The 16,858-nt window shown below is 32.7% G+C and overlaps 1 protein-coding gene and 1 long non-coding RNA gene across 2 annotated transcripts in view; both read left to right on the top strand.

Annotated features, from left to right (window-relative positions):
• The first annotated feature begins 7,694 nt into the window (after window positions 1–7,694).
• LOC106770769 (protein ZINC INDUCED FACILITATOR-LIKE 1) lies at window positions 7,695–13,597 on the top strand. The gene is made up of 17 exons (XM_014656565.2): window positions 7,695–7,988; window positions 8,624–8,664; window positions 8,953–9,013; window positions 9,108–9,210; window positions 9,295–9,397; window positions 9,505–9,558; window positions 9,640–9,702; window positions 10,056–10,105; window positions 10,216–10,291; window positions 10,465–10,653; window positions 11,087–11,174; window positions 11,675–11,760; window positions 11,855–11,962; window positions 12,082–12,126; window positions 12,224–12,312; window positions 12,672–12,715; window positions 13,145–13,597. The coding sequence occupies exons 1-17, from the start codon at window positions 7,832–7,834 to the stop codon at window positions 13,255–13,257; spliced, it is 1,470 nt and encodes a 489-aa protein (XP_014512051.1). The 5' UTR covers window positions 7,695–7,831; the 3' UTR covers window positions 13,258–13,597.
• A 523-nt stretch (window positions 13,598–14,120) lies between these two features.
• The window catches only part of LOC111242235, a 5,631-nt gene continuing 2,893 nt past the window's right edge, over window positions 14,121–16,858 (top strand). The window contains exon 1 of the long non-coding RNA XR_002669004.1: window positions 14,121–14,164. This is a non-coding gene — a long non-coding RNA (uncharacterized LOC111242235). The remainder of the gene's footprint in view (window positions 14,165–16,858) is intronic.

The raw sequence follows: 16,858 nt of genomic DNA, 5'->3' as shown, positions 1-16,858 counted from the left end.
TCTTCGCATCATAATTACGAGTAGGTAGTGTATTTCCATCTGGCAACATTTCATTCAACAACGTCAACAATTCTGTAAAACTCTTATCAGTCCATCCATTGCTCGCCTTCAAATTCATGAGCCTTAACACCGCTGACAAACGTGTGAACTTACTTGAACCGACATACAAAGGTGTTTCCGCATCAGTCGATATCGTCTCATACACATGAGCTTTGGCAAAATTTTATGCGCCAAAATCGCGGATCATGTCCTCTAATTTGTCTTCATCCGGACGATCTTCTTCCATGGTGGAATCAGTAACATTTTCAGTTTGCGAGTTAGTTGGAAAGTGCACTTCTTCGTCGTGCCATATCCATGTTGTATAGCATCTTAGGAAACCATCACAAATAAGATGTTCTCTAATTTGGGTTGCGTTCAACTTTCTCCCATTCAAACAGTTCACACAAGGACATCTAAACTTCACTTCATCATCACTTCTCCCCTCGTTACGTTGTGCAAATTGTATAAATTCCTCTACACCTCTCTTGTACTGAGCACTAATACGTGGTAAATTAATCCAATTTCGATTCATTCCTAAATATTTTAAAATTACAACTATATAATTTTACATATTAAATCAAATCATACAATAATTTCAATCATACAATCATACAATTAATAAGAAATAAAATGATAAATTCAATCATAGAAAATTTTATATTATTAACTTTTAAAAAATTTCAATAATCTAACAATAAAAAAAAAATTTATAGATTAAGATTTTTTTTATTATTAATATACGTTTTGAAAATTTGAAATTAATTATTAATTACAATAAAAAAATTTCAAGTAATATTATCAATTTAGTAATATTAGTTTAATTATAAAAGATAAATCAAAATATCAATATAATTAGTTCTAAAAGCATTTGTTTTATGTAATATGAATGCTAACCTTAAATACGTAGAACAACCCATTAAAACTTTAAGTTTTGGTATGGAAATTTTGTAATGCAATGCCCTTCATAAATTAAAACTGCTTAGCCTCCACGGTGAAGGTAGGGATAATCAAATTGAAATCAATTGAAACAATTGAAAACAATTGAAACAACATTTCATCACAAGCAATCATACATCAAGCAGGTATTGAATACAAATGAGGATAGCAACCATACCTGTTTTGGTTCTCTTCGCAAATAAATTTGGCACAGGGGAGAAGAAGGTCGCGGCGAAGAGCAGAGTCGCGGAGGAGAAGTCCGACACAGAGACGATTTGGGTTGGCGTCAATGTGGCGGCGGCGGAGAAGCACTGGTCCGACGACGACGATGACGATTCGGGAGGCGGACGGAGACGATAATGGATAGAGAAGCAAAGTCTGGGCGGAGAAAAGCTTGCAGCGGTGGGGTTTCGTTTTTTGTTTTCTGAAAAGTGCGTGGAAGAAGAAAACTGTTCAAAGAATTTTAACCTATGCAAGGGATACTACCGCGGTTCAGATGAAACCCGCGGACAAAGAGCCGAATATGCCACGGTTCTACACTTAACCGCGGCCTATTCATTTAAAAAAAATTCATAATGGCATTTTTTAAATTTTTTTTAACTTATATGCCGCGGTTCAGCGCCCAACCGCGACATATGCTCTGAAATTTTTAATATTTACTCAAATCAAGGAATATGCCGCGGTTCTCTGACCAACCGCGACCTATTCCCTAACGTTCAGAATTCCCCATCTGCCTTCCCAACTGCCTTTTGGGGAATGTTAGAGGTAGTAGGGAGAATATGCCGCGGTTCTCTGAGCAACTGTGGCCTATTCCCCCTGCTACCTTCTAAGATTCCCCATCAGTCAGCCCCTGCAATAAATTGGCAGGGGAATATGTCGCGGTTCTCTGACCAACTGCGGCATATTCCCCTACCAATTTATTGTAGAGGCTGACTGATGGGGAATGTTAGGAGGTTACAGGGGTATATGTCGCGGTTGGTCAGAGAACCGCGGCATATTCCCCTGTTATTAAATTTTTTTCCTGACGTGGAGTCAAAGGTGATGGTTGACTGGGGTATATGTCGCGGTTAAGTAGGGAACCGCGGCATATAAGTTTGATTTATTTACAAAACTGCCACCGCACAGCATTATGCTGCGGTTTTTGGTGAACCGTGGCATAATGTGCGCTGTATAATCCCTATTTTTTACTAGTGTTATGACCGCGGAACTCATGTCATTCCCACGCATGAGTAACCATTCTCTACATGAGAAAGCATCATCACGAAATATCAGGATCAAAACGACAGCAGAGTCTGACCATGTTCATACTTTACCAACCATCTTCAATCATGAGACATTCCTCCACTAGAATTCTCTTAATTAACCAAATTCAACCAAATACACACTACCACATTCATCAGAATAGAAAATGTTAAGAGGATGACCGAACGGTCTAACACCGAAAGAAAATAGAGTATCAAGGAAAACTTTAATAGGTGACCGAACAATTATTAATCACATATCCAACATACAAAAAATGAAAATGTATTAAAAGTTATATAAAATTATATGCTCATATTAAAAAATAAATTTTAAACAATAATAGGAACTTGGAAGAGTGAAAGGTAAACAACAATGGAGAACGGTGCAACAATTTGCATTTTGGAATGGTACAAAATTCCACCACAAAAAAAAAAATAATACATGGACACAAATACAAACAACATATTAGTCTCAAGAACCAAAACAAACTCTAAAACACTCAAAAAAAGGTCTCGAATGAAGCAACCAAAGCTCACTATGAACGGTGAAGAATCGTGCTCAAGAATGAAAGAAAAGGTGTGGAACAGCTTCAGACTAGTGAGGATGGGTTCAAACCATTGATGACGGCGTTAAAGGTGACGACCATGGCATTCAGAGTGATGGAGCACAAATGGTGCTATAGTTCGTGAGCAACGAAGAAGAAAATTGTAGGTGTATGAATTTTCGCGAATTTTTGCCCTAAGAGCACATATTGCTTAGATTATTTTAATAACTAAAGCAATAATTGGTCTATGACATCGATTCTACTAAGAATAGTTGCCTAAAGCTCGTCAAAAAAATTAAAAAATAAAATTTTAATGATATTTTTGAAATTTGGTTCACATTTTTTACCTCAGTTCTTCATGAAATCGAGGAAACATAAAGACTCTATGACACTGATTCTCATAAAATTGAAGTCATAGGTGTTATTCAAATAATAATTAAAATAAAAAGATCATTTTTTAAAAATTTAGGTATGAATTTTGAAAAGAATTGAAGTCATAGACGTGTTCATAAATGTATTTATCATAAATCTTTTTAATTTTTTTAAACTGAAGCCAAAAACTACATATAATTTCCGTATTTTTGAACCGAAGTCTACGTATTCACAAAAATTATAAAAATATCATTACGTTTTTTTTATGATTTCGGTTTAACCGAAACTAATAGGTGCATTAGAAGACTTTTTATGTATTATTATGAAAGGCTACATCAATCAACAAAGATATAATCAATATAAGGTTATTCGAGGAAACAAAGTTAAAGATGTAATATTATTCAACGAAGTTAAAAACGAAAATTGAGTGCGAAATAGATGTCATTGGATTGGAAAGATCATCCACCACTCTTCAATCACTGTTTGTTAGATTTTGTCGTGTTTGTTTGGATTTTAACTAGTTATAACATTTAAACCCACTTAATTTTTATTGAATATTTATAAATATGTTTGACCTTTTATAGATTAAATTTATTAGAAAATATAATTAAATCTAATTTACTTTTACAAATTTATTGAGATTATTGAAATATTATTATGGTTATTTATTGTTATTGTTGTTAGTTATTATATTTAAAAAATATATTCTTAGTCTAATTAAAAACATGGTTAGTGATTGTAATTTGATTTATTATAAATAAATATATCAGCACTTTATTTGTGTAACAATATCTTGTAATATCTATTTATAATGATAACTTGATAAATAAGGAAGTATGAATTTTCTTCCGATAAAATTTATTGATTTATTAGACAAAGATTATCTATTTATTTATGGAAAATAATATTTTAACACCATTTTTTTACACCATTTTGACACTGTACACGTGTCAAAATGTGATTGGATGATTTCAAATTAAAAAAACAAACTTTGGTTTTTCTCTTCCAAATATACCTCTATCTCAACTTTTTTTAATTTGAAATCGTCCAATCACATTTTGACACGTGTGCAGTGTCAAAATGGTGTCAAAAAATGGTGTTAAAATATCATTTTCCTTTATTTATATGATTTGATTTTATATGTGAAATTTCTAACAAAGTTGTATATCAAAATTATCACTAAATTCTAGTTTATTTGAAAATTATGATGATTTTGTTTTTATTAATTTTAGTTAAATTGCAAATATATATGACATTGAAGACATGTTGACTATTGATTGGAGTTGATGGTTTATTACCTCAAAACGAAGTTTGATGGATAACTTATAATTATTTTTACAAAGATCCAAAATGACTAAAAAATTTGCTAATAACCCTTTGCTGTTGTAGATAAAAAAAGACATAATGAAAGTTGGGTTTTTTTTTTTTGAATTTATTGCTGCAGAACATTTAACTACAAACAAATGAATTTTTTCATTAAAGATTACCATAAGTTAATAAACATTTTTATCCAATGATTTCATTAGTAGCAAATAAATTCTAATTAAGTTTTTCTTATTTTGTAATCACTTATTCCAACTATTTTAGATATATATATATATATATATATATATATATATATATATATATATATATATATATATATATATATATATATATATATATATATATATTTGCACATCAAAATTATCAACTTTGAGGCAAAATTGGTTGGTAAATATTCCTAAGAAATCATTGTGTAAGCATGTTTTTCCTTATGTTGTGACATTTTAACCATTATGACTCAAGAATTCACTAGTATACAACTTAGATTAGTACATGATAATGGTTAACTTTATTACCTTTAATAAATAAAAGTTATAAAAGAATTTACTTTTATTGTGCTTTTTAGATTAAAATTTACTTTCAATATATATTCTTTCGGTGCAATTCTACCTTCAATTTAATTGGACCCCATCAAACTTTAAAAAAAAAAAGTAAGGAGGTGTAATAAAAGGAATATTTAGCAACCTTTTAATCTATTTAATGATTTAAGCAAAGATAAGAAAAACCCAAAAGATAAAAAGGAGCTTAGTATTAAGTGTGTGACAAACATGGAAAGTATGAAAGTATGGCAGAAAGTATGACACATTAAATTAATTTTATCACTTTCATTTCCTCTTGTGTTGATATTTTTTTTTTATGTACATGAATAATTTTTCTTTGTATAAAATGTTTCAAGAGATCAAACCTTGTATTCCATCACTAATCATTATTTTATTATTTTTTTCCTGTATAATCCTGGTTTTTAAATTTAATATAAAATAAATAGATAATATTAATATTATTAACAACATTATTGCTATTATTATTATAACAAAAATTAGTAAATACTAGCAATAAAATAATGGTAAGGTAACTATTATTTAAACTATTTTTTTTCTTTTATTATACACTTATTCGCTCTTCCTTCAATTTTATTTTCACTTTATGAAATATACCATTATAATTTTTATTTCTTACAGAATTTTTGGTCTTATCCTAATTACTTTTTGTTGTCTTTAATCACTCATGACAGTGTCATTATGTTATTTTTATCTATTAAGTAAAGATAATGAGTTTGTGATTTTTTTATATGGTGTTTAGTTTTATTATTTTTACTTGAAACTTAAACTTATAAATAGATTATTTTTTATTATATTTTCAAAAGTACACTGATAAAAACTAATTTTAATATTTTAAAATATATATTCAAGTAAATTACCACATTAACATCAAGGTATTTTATAAGTTCAGCCCAAAAAAACACAAAAAAAGAAGAAGAAGAAAAACCTAACATAAAATATGCTACTCATGAAAATACTGCAAACATTGGATTGCATGTGAATGGTGGGAAACAAACAGAAAAAATAAATAAATAAATAATAGAAGTCATCAGATGAAGCTACAGAGTTGTTTTCCACTTGTTAGGATTGAAAGAGCAAAATCAAACTTGAAAACTGGCTGAGTATATCACTATCAATGCACTTCAACAAAATATTTGAAAAAAGAGCATAATTTTTTTTTTTTTTGGTTTTCCAATTGAAGGTGACATGAATTTATTAATCTTATAATTCTTTTAGTAAACCACTTTTCAAAATACCCAACAGTCATTATATTATGTGAAAGGAATTTTGGATTTGTTTTTTTAAAAAAGATTAATTTTTAAAATTCCCAGGAAAACAGTTTTATTTGCATTACTTCATTACAGTGCAAAATTGTTGACTAAAGGAGAAAGCTGTAACATCAAGAAACTTCATTTGTGGCTGATGTTATAGCCAAAGTTTACTCTCTTCTATTTGTCGTCTAGCATGTAATTATGAATATGTGGCCAACCATCTCCAGATCAAAATAATTTTTTATGTATGATTATTAATTGTGACTAATGAATAAAAGTCATAATGACTTTATAAGAATACAAATATTATTATTATTATTATTACTATTATTAATTATTTTCTTTAAAAAAATAGTCAGTATTTAAACTTTATTTCTTATTTATTTATTCTTTAAAAGCAATAATTAATACTTTTTGTATAGTTTTATAGTCAGTTTTAGCTATATTTAAACTTTATTGAAAGCCATTCAATGTTTTGAGATAAATTATAAATTCTTAAATGAATAAGACATTATTGGCATAATACTTTTAAAAACGTTATGATTTACTTTGTATAGAAAGTCAAACAATAAGTACTACTTTTATGTTTACCTAAATCTTTTAATTTTACTTTAGAAACAAATTTTATTGTAAATATCACAAAAATATTTACATGACTAAATATAATTTGTACATGAGGAGATACAAATTTCAGTTTAAAATTTCATAAAATTAAATTATATTTAATGTTTAATTTTTTTTTAAAAAAAAAACTTTTATTATTAAATTATAATATGAAAGAATCTATCTGTATTTTTCAGACAGACAAAATAAAAAAATTTCATTTTTACAAAACTAAAATTAGAGCATATAAGGTATAATTTACTTGGTCAAGAATTTAGCATTTTTTATGAAAGATCAAAGATCAAGAACGTGTTTAAACCAAAAATTAAACATGTTATACAAATTTTATTTGGAATCTTACCTAATCAAATTAGAGCCATACATAGGTATGTCACAGATTTGATGTCACTTCAAAATGTGTTTGACAATTATGTTGTCTTCACTTCCGACGTCATTTTGTTCCTATTCCTCCTATCTCTGTCTTTAGATGTAAGACCCCTTTGTTTGGTTATTACTCATTTTCTCTATTTTAATCACCGATATGATCTTAGATACGTAGATTGAATAGCTTCACACCAAATAACGATTCTTTCTTATACATCTTTTCCACCTTCATCAATGCCCCCATTGCACATTTTTTTTCACTCTGACGTGTGCAATGATGCCACTAGTTTTGTTCGTCTACGGCTCTGGATTATTTGTCATGTGGCGTCATTTAACATGTGAGAGAGAACAGAGCCTGTGTTGTCATGTTTGTACTTTTGCATTATAACAAGAACGGGTCCTAAAGTTCCTCCTTTGATTGTGTGCATGAATGTATGTCTGTTTGTTTCCTCAACCTTTCTGATTCTCCAATGTGCGCTTAGCAAGTGGCTATCTTTTCTGATTATCTTTTCTGGGTTTGAATGATTGATGCATGTAATAGGAAAGAGGGACCTGACTGAAACAATATCACAAACATGAGAGAGGAGAACGTGAAGCAGCCATTGTTGGGGAGGAAGAAGTACCACGATAACTGCCCCGGTTGCAAAGTGGATCGGGCCAAAGAGTTGAGTGAGGGACAAGGCGTACCCATTAAAAATCTTGTTATCATATGGATATTGGTGTTGTCCTGTGGTAAACATTTGACATTATTTTTAGCATTTTAACTTCTGGAAAAGTTGGTGCTTCCTGTTTCTGTGTTGTTGTTGGGGACTTTTGGGGTGTTTGTGAGTGCGATGTTTGCTAATGCTGCTGCTACTGTTCTAACTTCTGACTAAATGTTTAGATTCTTTAACTTGAAGTTAACTGTCAAAGGGCCTTTCTCATGAGAATGATCTAACTTTTTTGACTGCTCTTATCTTCTTTTGCATCATTCAAACAAAGTTTGCCATAGGGGTTGCTAAAAGTTCAGCCAGGTAGGCATAAAATTTGGTGCTTATTCAAAACTGAAACTGACAATAACGTTGACACGTTACCTTAACAGTTAATCTTAAGCTAAAACTGCAATACTAGTGTTTTAACTAAATCAATCAGGAAAAGGACCCCCCTTGGTGGTGACTGATTAAGTTTACATGATTATTTCATCTCTATCTTAAATGTGTGATATTGTGTACCTTGGCTAAAAAAAGCAGTGCCTTCTGATCCCATAATATTTTGAAAGGAAAATCAGCATTTGTTTCTCTGTTTTACCAGTTGGCATTATTCTGATTCTTTTGGTCATTTGAAACTATTGAGTCTGCTCTGATAGCACTTTATTTTGTCCTCTGCAGCACTGCCTATATCATCTCTCTTTCCATTCCTTTATTTCATGGTGAGTTTAGCTATCAATTAAACTCGATGTATATTTTGATCTTGTGACATTGTTGGAAGTTCTATGAATAATGCTTAAACATCATTGTTGGAAGTTCTTTGAATACATTTTACTTTAGTACTTGGAATATGCCAGAGTCCATTTTTAAGTGATTACTACTCTTAGTTTTGTTTTGTCATTTGTTATGAAATACTTACAAAACTAAGGCTGTGATTAATTTTAAATTTATGTCATGGATGAGTATAATACATATCCAGATTCCTCAATGATGGAACGTTTATTTTTCAGGTAAGAGATTTTAATATTGCGAAAACAGAAGCTGATATCAGTTCTTATGCTGGTTATATTGGTAAGATTACTTCTATCATTATCATTTTTTTGAAGTCTTCAACAATCCTTGCAAGTTACTTACTAGAGAGGCCTGTGTGATGAAAATGTTTTAGGCTCTTCATTCATGCTTGGCAGATGTTTGACATCTGTATTATGGGGAGTTGTTGCTGATCGCTATGGTAGAAAGCCTGTAATGTTTACAGGGGTTGTGGTGGTGTAAGTATATCTTTCAATGGATTGGTGCTTTCTTTAAGTTGTTTGTTCAGCTTCATATAAATCTTAGTGCTTACTTGATTTCAGTGTCATTTTCAACACACTATTTGGCCTTAGTACTAGTTTTTGGATGGCTCTTACTACAAGATNTCTTCTTGGAAGTTTAAATGGGATGCTTGGACCAGTGAAGGTATCATATTTTTAACACCAAATAGTTAGCACTTTCATATATTTCTTGCTCAATCTAGTTCAACTTCCGGTTGTACATGTCTGTTTGCTAACTCCTTTATTTAACAGGCCTATGCCACTGAAATTTTTCGAGATGAACACCATGCTCTAGGACTATCAACAGTTAGCATCATCATCCCTTTTATATCATTACTTCTTAGAACTACATTTCCCTAAGAATAATTTAGTGTGATTTGGATTTAGATCAGTGCAGCTTGGGGCACAGGTTTAATCATTGGCCCAGCATTGGGAGGCTATTTAGCTCAGGTACTCTCTATAATCTTTGCCATCTGGAGTATAACTATCTGATGCACCTGCATAAAAAGCCTTTAATTTTGTATATACTGGAAGATGAGTTTGTTTTTCAATTGAAAGACTTCTGGCTTATTGAGAAAGTCAATGCCTGAAATTCTGTAATTGATTGAGGAATAGAAATTTTTACAGTATGGTCTCATGCATCTAGGAAAAATGGTCTCATGCATCTAGGAAAAATGGTCTCATGCATGTTCTGTTGTTTTTTTTTTTTTTTGCATTGATAAGTACTCAAGTTTCTGTGTGAGTGGGTATTGTGCAGATATATCACATGTTTATCTAATACTTTGGGAAAATTTTCATTGTAGCCAGTAGAGAAGTACCCACATTTATTTTCAAAGGGTTCCATTTGGGATAAGTAAGTGGTTTATTGGATTCGATTTTCTTCTCTTCTTTGTCTTTTTATCATGTTATCCTTTTAATCATTCTCTGATTTTCATTTACCAAAGCATATAAATCATTGTGCAGGTTTCCATACCTCTTACCCAACCTTGTAATATCAGCAGTAGCATTTTTAGTAATTATTTGCTGCTTCTGGATTCCGGTATGTTTCTAAGGTTCTTCATTGATTACATATATTTCTATCTTCTTAATGTTTTGTGGCTTTTTAGTCTTGTAACAATTTTTTGATGACTTTTTATAGTGTAGAACTATTTTCATTGGCTATATTGTCTAGTTTGTCTACCTCATTAATATAATTGTTTAAAACACCTACAGGAAACACTTCACACCCACAGTTTTAGTGATGAATCCGTAGAAGATGCTGAAACTTTGGAAAATGGAAACAGTGGAGCTGGCAAAGACATGACAACTCAGAAGAATGAAAACCTCCTCCTGAATTGGCCCTTGATGTCATCTATCATAGTTTACTGTGTTTTCTCGCTTCATGATATTGCTTATCAAGAGGTATCACTCATTGATCTTGATGATGTTACAAATGGTGATAGGATATAATGTGATAGGATATAATGGGTACCGGACTGAAGGAAACAGTTTAGGAATTAATTGTTAGTTGGTTAGTTGGTTGGCCAGACCTCTATAAGAAGACATGGAGTTCTTATGTCAGGGAGAGCTTTTGATCGGGACGTTGTTCTTGTGGAGGGAGAGTGCTCCCTTGAGAGTTAGATGTTGTACAGTGTATTCTTGACTATTAGAATAATATACTGTTTTGGTCTAGTATTTTGTGTGTGTGTGGCTTTGAGTGATAGATAGATTTCTTGACCAAAGAAGTCTATCAAATGGTCTATGCATTTCCTTTGATATATGTTGTTTAGATTTTCCTGAGTTTTATTCTTTTTCTGCTTAAGAGAACTACATTCATTCATCTTGCTTTCTTTAGGTTTTCTCATTATGGAGTGTCAGTCCTCGAAAGCTGGGGGGTTTGAACTTCTCAACAAATGATGTTGGCAATGTTCTTTCAATAACAGGTGCATCTCTGGAACTAACAATTTTTGCAATGTTGCTTATTTCAATAACATGTTTCCTTCCTAAATTTTTATCTGCAAATATTGCACACAAATTTTATGCATTTACGTGAATTTTAAGGATTTGGATTGCCAAACTTTGGTCAAATAATGTTCAGAAAAAAATTTCTTATTTATTCATTACTTGCCAAAATTTTCTAGTACAACACCAAGATGCTATAACTTTGACTGCAAGATTCTTATATCTTTCTCTTTACAAAAGAGGAAGCATGAAAGATAGGCTATTTTGTATCATAAACAGTTTGAAACAGTATTGACATTGTAAGATACCACTTCAACCACATTAAAGTTATTCCTATAGTTCTAAACTTTTAAAAAATTGTCTGCATTTTGGGTTTGAGAGTGACAAAGCTATAGAAAACTTTTGCATTTAGCGTTGATCTTCATTTTCCTATTGTACAATTGATACTTTATAATTACTAACTCACTTCTCCAATGTTTAGGTGTTGCAATGATCATTTACCAAATTTCTGTCTATCCATTTGTTGTAAGAGCTTGTGGACCTGTTGGAATTGCCCGCATTACAGGGGTTAGTTTTCATCAAATTGTAGCTATTATACCGTTTTTAAGATTTCAATTTTTGTTATTTGAACAATGTCCAATTACTTTGGTCCCGTATGCAGATGTTATCAATACCTCTTTTGCAAAGCTACCCTTTCATAGCATTGTTGTCAGGTGTTGCATTAACCATAGTCATAGTTACTGCTTCAATTCTAAAGAATATTCTGTCTGTAAGTGCACCTCTCTGTTCATTGAACTGTTTAACAGTGATTTGAGTGTTTAAATTGATTCAGGAAAGTTTTTACATGTTACAAATTTGACTTATTGAACTCTTTTTTGTTGAATTTAGACCACCATTATAACTGGTTTGTTCCTCCTACAAAACCGAGCAGTGGTAAATTTTTGGATTATTGCAACTTTTATTCAATACAATGGTTGAGACTATTTGTTGATGGACTGTGACATATATGACATATTCGTTTGGAATACAGGAGCAACACCAAAGAGGTGCAGCTAATGGCATTTCCATGACAGGCATGTCTCTATTCAAAGCTATTGGTCCTGCTACAGGTGGTGCAGTGTGAGTGTTCCTGTGATATGTTCAGCTTTTACTAGATTTACCTGTCAGTTCAAAAAATGTCAAATATACTGGCATGTTAATTTGCAGGTTTTTCATTTAATCCATTCTAAGTTCCTTTATGATATGGTTTTTTCATAGTGAACTACATTGAAAGATAAAGGTAGCATGTTACCTGCCAATGTATCCCTTGACCCTTGTTGGCATAGAAAGATATTTTAATAGAAATTACTGCACTCCACTATGATCCATTAGCAGTTGGCAGAGTTTTCATCAGTAGTTCTTAACCACATACTTTCTTACCAAAGTATCATACATTAAGAATTATATCTAATTTTCTGATATGATGATGGTAAATGCAGATTAACTTGGTCACAAAAGCGGATGGATGCTTCATTCCTCCCTGGTATGATGCTCAACTAATTTATTTGTCAATAGCCCTTAATATAAGAAGTTTTTTCTGTGTGCACATGAGATGTTGCATTTATCTCTACTATCTAAACAAAGAAAAAAGTAAATGCAGAACAAGATATGTTTGAGTAGACAGCATGTGTTCAGTGGTATAATAAAATATTGCTAGCTAATAGGGCAGTTCAAGGCTCAAACAGTTAAAGTCCTTCCTTTAGGCCTCTAAGAAAAGAATACCTCAAAAAATATTTATAAGAACTAATTGTTTTAGGTCTCAAAAACCCTTGAGTTTGCTTTAGGCCTCATTCTTAAGCTTGTTTTAGGCCTTCCAAACCCTTTAGCTGTCCCCGCTAGCTAGACCATGATGTCAATGCAGCTATTCTTTTGCTAGGAGCTTACTTACTGATGTGCATTTATTTGACTGCAGGCACCAATATGGTGTTCTTTGTCCTGAACATAATTGAAGCAATTGGAATAATAATGATGTTCAAACCATTTCTTGCTGAGAAGAAGAAAACACAGTCAGATGAGTTACAGTGAAATCAATAATTTTTGCTCAAGTCATATAACATCTCCCTGGAATTGCTATCTATTGCAGAGATGATAACCAGATGCATGAACTTTGTCATATTGAAGTTAAATTAATGGAACCAATTCAATTTGTAACTTGCCTTAAATGGTTAGGAGAAAGCTAGGGAAGTGTATACGGAAAGGCCAATTAAGCCTTACAGCCCCTTTTTTTTCCAATTGTTTCAATCTAGTGTATGTAATATACTTGTTTACTAGTATTGTTTTGTAATCATACAAATATACTACTTCTCATATCATTAATAAGGAAAAAATAAACTCACATGGTTTAAGGGAATCATGCATTAAATTATCTAGTCTCTTCATATTTCTTTTTCTTTTCTAGAATTTTAATTTTTAATATCGATGATATAATAAAAAAGTCGAACATTAATCAATGTTAAGGTATTTAAAAAAAATAAAGAACCAAATATATAATTAATTTTTTATTTTAATTATCAATAAAATCTTATGAATTATAAATACCCAAGGAGTGTATGAATATGGTGGCTAGGGCCACAAAGAACAATTAGGCTTTAGAATTAAATATACTGTTATTGATAAGTAAGCTCTCAAGACATTGTTAAATACGCAACTTTTTTTTTTAATGGCATCTCTTATTGATACCGGTTCAAAAACTGTTATTTTTATACTTAAATTCGATACAAAATACATCCTTTATCACTTAAAAACTAGCTTGAAATCATGTATTTTTCTTAAGTTAGGAAATAAGAGAGTCAAAGGTGGTTTTATGCTTGGTTTTCCCATTATTTGGCAGGATTTATCAGGAATTGAATGAAGGAGGTTGAAGCAGAAAGGAATTGGACTCAAGAGAAGGTGGAAAAGTGAAGAAAGGAAGAAAAGCAACCACCAATAAACGGTAAGACCGAGTATCGTTCTTCCAAAGGACTCTTAGGTATTATCTTTTCATGTAAATTGATTGCATAAGACTTGAAAAAAAATTGATTTTAGGGTTTTAATGCAAAGAATGAAAATAAACATGCAAATGCAAAATTGAATCAATTGGCAAAGAAAAGATATGTATGAATGAAGTTGTTGGGGTTTACAATTTCATCCTTATCCACCCCCTTATATCTACTACTCTTATTAAATTTGCTTTATTATCAATGTCATGCAACTTTCTAATTTACTCTAAACTCGATCTCTCGGTGAAAAGAACCTATTACCAATTACTAGTTTACTATCTCTAGTCTCCCTAGCAATTACCAATACATTCAAGTACAAAAGCTTAAAGTAATTGATCGTCCTACTCCTATCTCTAGGTAGTATTTCATTATCAAGAGAATTCTAATCAGTTTTAGATCTCCCCGTATGTCTCCGTATCGACAAAATCAAATATCATAACACCGAATGAGTTAAACGATGTACGCATTACCCTTAGAAAAGAAAACCCAAACAATTGATAATAAGAGCATGTAAATATAATAAGAAATTTGATATAAGAGAGTTTCAAAAGGATTTACATTGTTCCCCAACAACAAAGGGATTAATTCACCATAGACATGGTGAAACTAGATGGAATTAATGGAAAAGATGAAAGAGTAAACCCTAGATTTGATAAATTGGAGCCTAAGCATCCAAGAAACCGCCTCCAAGGAGTGTAGAAGTGCTCTGGACGTCTCTGCTTGCTAAAATATTACTCTGAGGATCGCACTAGGACTATTTATAACGAATAAAAGTAATAGAATTTCAGCCCAAGCTCATCATTTAGGCGCTTAACGCCCATTTGACCGCTCAATGGTGGCCCCTGTAATCGCAGGACGCTCAACGGTGGAATCCGGGGCTCAGCGGTGGCCCTCAAAATCGCAGGACGCTCAGCGGCACCGCTTAAGCGCGAGACAGTGGCTTCTTCCTCAAAATTGGCACTTAGCGCTGGAATTGGCGTTGAGCAGTGGACTTCAGTCTTCTTTTGCTTCTTTTCTCATCCTTTCTTGAGTCTAAGTCCTCCCTTCTTCACTACCATCCTTCAGTTCTCATCAAATCCTGCTAAAACAATGTAAAACCAGCATAATATATCTAAAAACCACTTTTGACTCTCTAGAAACCAAACTAAAGTGTTTTGCTTGATTCTAAGCTCATTCTAAACCATAAGGGGTGTGTTTTGATATCAAATTCAAGTATAAAAATAACGGTTTTTAGACCGTTATCAGCTGCAAGGAAGGTTGCACAAGTGGCTAAACCTAAATCTGAAAGCCGATCAACAAAGGTAAGAATTGTGTTTTAATGCAGGTTAAGGAAGAAGAGAAAGTTGATAAAGGAGGGATAGTCCACTTTGACTTGGAGGATGCACAACTAAAGCTTGGTACTCCTATGAGATACAAGAAGAAGTTGTGGGTTGTGAAAGGATTCAAAGAGAAAGGAGTGATAGAGATTGAACCTCCACACTCTAGGCGAGTCAAGAAGATGGACCGGAAGCAATTGATGAGTTGGTGTGATGAAAGTAAGAGAGACACCAACATGGAAGATGTAACCTGAGCTTTATTGGGTCAAGCTAATGACATTAAAGAAGTGCTTGCTGGGAGGCACCCCAGTAAATTAAAAACATTGATTCTGTTGATTAATTTGGTTATGTAATTTTGAATATTTCTGAACACTGTTTACTGGGTAGCATCTACTGAGGGATGCTAGTTAACTTAATATTCACTGAAGGATATAGGAAGGTACACCTACTGATGGGTGTTGGTAAGGTTTGCACTTACTGATGAGTGCTAGAAAGGTTTGGGTCAGGCTCGTGACGTTAAACAAGCGCTACCTGGGGGCAACCTAGTTGTTTAATTTATTTTTGCATGATTTAATTATGTTATAGTTGCATATGTGAGTGGAGTGAAGGGAAATTGCATAAAAATCAAAATATGAGAGTTGAATTTGAGTGGTACAGGGTTCATGAAGCTTAAGGCGAGCCAAAAAGGAGGAATTCCAAAATCGCTCCCACTGCTCAGCGGTACCTAGTGCTGAGCGGTGGCGCTTGATGGAGGTTGAAAAAATGTTATTTTCATATGTCAATTTGGACCAAATTACACTCTTTACTACTTGGAATGAGCGTAGAATCAAGCAAAACTCAATAAATGAGTCTGGGGAGAGTCAAAAGCTGTTTTCAGCGATTTTATACTTGTTTTGCATTGTTTTGTAGCTAATTTGAGAAAGTAAAGAATGAAGTTAAAGATACAGGTCGTTGACTCAAGAAAAGAGCAGAAAAATGAAGTTTTGAAGAGTCGACGCACCGCCCGGCGGTACACTTAAACCGCCGAGCGGTCCAGGACGAGGAGTAGGCATGGCGATTGACGCTGGGCGGTCTTGAGGGAAACCGCCGGGGGGTGGCGATTGCCGCCGGGCGGTTTGAAGGACTATGGGAAACCGCCGGGTGGCACACTTAAACCGCCCGACGGTGGCTCGCTAGACTTGGGCCTGTTTTCTGATGCGCTCCTCACCTATAAATACCCCTATTGCGAGTTCAGAAGTATTCTTTTGACAGGGGAGAACGACTAGACCTAATTTTGCTCTCTGGAGAGGATTTCTTGGATGCTTAGGCTCCTTTTCATCTTTTCTAGGGTTT

The sequence above is a fragment of the Vigna radiata genome, chromosome 8 (assembly GCF_000741045.1).
Source record: "Vigna radiata var. radiata cultivar VC1973A chromosome 8, Vradiata_ver6, whole genome shotgun sequence".
Lineage (NCBI taxonomy): Eukaryota > Viridiplantae > Streptophyta > Magnoliopsida > Fabales > Fabaceae > Vigna > Vigna radiata.
Note: the sequence above shows the minus strand (reverse complement) of the source record. Positions and strands in the feature narration are given on the sequence as shown.